Genomic DNA, 3,167 nt, shown 5'->3' with positions numbered 1-3,167 from the left:
TAACCAAACTGCTCGTCCTCACCTCCCCATGCAGCCTAACCCTAACCCTAACAATAGGGGAGCTCATCAAGCTGATGTTCTTAACCTGTCTTCATATAGTATCTCCATTGTAGAGCTGTATGAAATGAATCTGCGATCAAGTCAGACAGTTAACGCCCAACCTCCTCTAGTTATCATTGAACAGCTTGATAGTGAAGGTAAGGAGGCAGAACCAGTTAGTAAAGAGCCAAAGCAAACTGATAGAACCTAGACGCCTCCCGTTAAGCGGCATCAATCTGAACTACCTTACCCAGAGAGATTAATCATGAGTAAACCAGGTCCTCAATTTGAATTTGATTTATTAGGAGAATTGCAGAACTTCTTTATTAAAGTTCCCTTGTTGCAAGCTATGAAGGATGTGCCAATCTATGCAAAGACTCTTAGTGAATATTGTTCAAAGAAACCTGCCAAGAAAATTAAAGATCCCCTTACCATACATGTTATGGGAAAGTTGTTGGACTTTATGATGGGGAAATCAATGCCAGTGAAATATGGAGATTCGGGGAACCTAATCTTGACAGTACAGATTAATGGGGTGGAGATTCCAAATGTGTTGATAGACTTGGGGGCTACCATCAATGTCATCACTACTAAAACTATGCATGCGTTAGGACTTCGTAATTTAAAGCATACACCTATAGTACTAGAATTAGCAGATCGATCTACAGTCAAGCCTGTAGGAAAGTTGGAAGATGTGACAATTTTAGTGGATTCATGGCATTACCCCATAGACTTCCTAGTATTACATACACAATATTCAATGGGTGGTCATCCCCTAATTTTGGGTAGGCCATGGATAGCCATTGCAGACGCTTACATTTGTTGCCGCTCAGGGAATATGGTCATTTCTAATGGGCATAAAACTAAGAATTTAGTGTTATACCCACCTGCAGAATCAAATTCACCTATAAAACCAGCAAGCAATAAGAAGGTCGTTTCTGCGGTGAAGGATGTCACGAAAGAGGAAGAAATGAGACCTGTCCTTACTATCGGACGGCCCTACAATTAAATATGGAATCAGAAGATGATGTAATCACTTCCTTCATGGATGATCTTTGTTCCGTTTCGGAATCAAACTAGTAGATCCTAGAATCTATCCTAAGCTGTGAGACTCAGGAAACCATGGAAATAGCAGAAGGATTAGAGAAACCACCTGGTGATGCACCTCATGAAAGTATGAAAGTGGAATTCGAACCAGGAAAAACCTTGAACATTAATTCGAACTTGTCAGAATCTCAGAAGGAGTATCTTATAGACGTTTTGTAGAAAGATAAAGAGGCCTTCACCTAGGATTATGCAAATATGAAGGAAATCCCTACCAAGTTATGCACCCATCACATATACATCAAGGAAGATTGTCATCCTATAAGACAACCTTAGAGGAGAATGAACCCTGCATTGAAGAATGTGGTGAAAGAAGAACTTCAGAAGTTACTGGATGTAGGTTTTATCTACCCTATCTCAGACAGCCAATGGGTCTCACCATTGGTAATGGTCCCCAAAAAGAATGGCAAATGGCAGATCTACGTAGATTATCGAGAATTGAATAAGGTGACGCAGAAAGACCACTTTCCCTTGTCATTTATTGATCAAGTGTTAGACACATTGGCTGGTAAGAAGTATTTCTCTTTTCTGGATGGGTTTAGTGGATATAACCAGATCCAGATTGCTCCTGAGGACCAAGACAAGACCACGTTCACATGCCCCTGGGGGACATTTGCATACTAGGTCCTTCCTTTTGGCCTGTGTAATGCTCCTGCAACGTTCCAGAGGGAAATTTTGGGAATCTTCTTTGACTTGATAAATGACAGTGTTGAGATCTATATGGATGACTTTACTCGGTATGGGGAATCATTCATGGTGGGATTGAAAAATCTGGAAAAAGTTCTCGCAAGGTGTATACAAGCGCGCGTCTCTCTGAGTACAGTGAAATGTCACATGATGATGGAAGAAGGAATTGTTCTGGTATATTTTCTCTCAGCCAAAGGAATCAGGATGGATCCAACAAAGATACAGGTAATTCTGCACTTCCCAACACCTAAAACAGTCACACAGGTATGCAGTTTCATTAGTTGTGCTGGTTATTATAGATGTTTCATAGAAAATTTTGCAAAAGTAGCGCACCCACTATTTCAATTACTAATGAAAGATTCAGAATTTGTATGTACAAAAGACTATGATGCAGCGTTTACAAAAGTTATGGAGTTAGTTTGTAGTGCTCCGATCCTTAGAGGACCTAACTGGGCACTACCTTTCCACATTCATATGGATGCCTCTTAGACAGCAATTGGTGTAGTATTGGGACAACAAGAGGATAAAGTACCTTACACAGTCTACTACGATAGTAAAAATTTGGCTTCTGCTGAATTAAACTACACAGTGACTGAGAAAGAATTTCTTGCAGCCGTTTATGCCATCAACAAGTGTTGGCACTGCATTAGCGGGTATCCTACTTTTGTGCACACTGATCATGTAACCATCAGGTATTTAAGGAATAAACCTGTTACCCCTGGTTGAATTACAAGATGGGTGTTGCTACTACAGGAATTTGATATCACTATAGTAGATAAACCAGGGAAAGACAATGTGGTCGCAGATTTTTTATCTAGGATAGAACATGATGGTAAGGAAACACCAATTGAATATGATTTTCCGAATGAGCATCTTTTTGTAGTTTCTGATAACACTCTGTGGTATGCAAATATTGATAATTATCTTGCTACAAGTAAAGTGCCTCGTCACCTGTCCTATAAGGAGAAAAGGAATATCATTCACCAGATTACCCGATATTCATGGATGGTAGGATATCTCTTCCATACGAGAATGGATCGGAAGATTCAACATTGTGTAGTAGGAGATGATATTTTCAAGATATTAAAAGCTGCACACGGCAGACCCTATGGGGGACACTTTGCAGACAAAATAAGAGGTCATAAAGTATTGCAAATGGGATATTATTGGCCCTCCATCTTTCGTGACGCTCGGGATTATGTGCGGAGGTGTGATAGATATCAATGGATGGGACAACTTGTTAAAGCAAATGAGATGCCCCTAAAACCCCAGATAGTTCTTGAACCTTTCGAGAAATGGGCCATCGATTTCATTGGTCCCTTCAACCCACCTTCGCA

At 40.3% G+C, this 3,167-nt stretch overlaps 1 protein-coding gene across 1 annotated transcript; it reads left to right on the top strand.

The window, feature by feature from the left end:
- The first annotated feature begins 505 nt into the window (after window positions 1–505).
- LOC149148735 (uncharacterized) lies at window positions 506–1,048 on the top strand. The gene has a single exon (XM_089442265.1). The coding sequence runs from the start codon at window positions 506–508 to the stop codon at window positions 1,046–1,048; it is 543 nt and encodes a 180-aa protein (XP_089298391.1).
- The last annotated feature ends 2,119 nt before the right edge of the window (window positions 1,049–3,167 follow it).

Source organism: Pinus tabuliformis, chromosome 9 (genome assembly GCF_031772625.1).
Source record: "Pinus tabuliformis cultivar Carrire ecotype Pingquan chromosome 9, CPIR1, whole genome shotgun sequence".
NCBI classification, from domain to species: Eukaryota; Viridiplantae; Streptophyta; class Pinopsida; order Pinales; family Pinaceae; genus Pinus; species Pinus tabuliformis.
The sequence above is the reverse complement of the archived record's forward strand: the minus strand, read 5'-3'. Positions and strand labels throughout refer to the sequence as shown.

What these genes read in the sequence shown, in the direction of transcription:
- LOC149148735 (XM_089442265.1), top strand. Translation starts at nt 506, where the DNA reads ATGGGGAAATCAATGCCAGTGAAATATGGAGATTCGGGGAACCTAATC.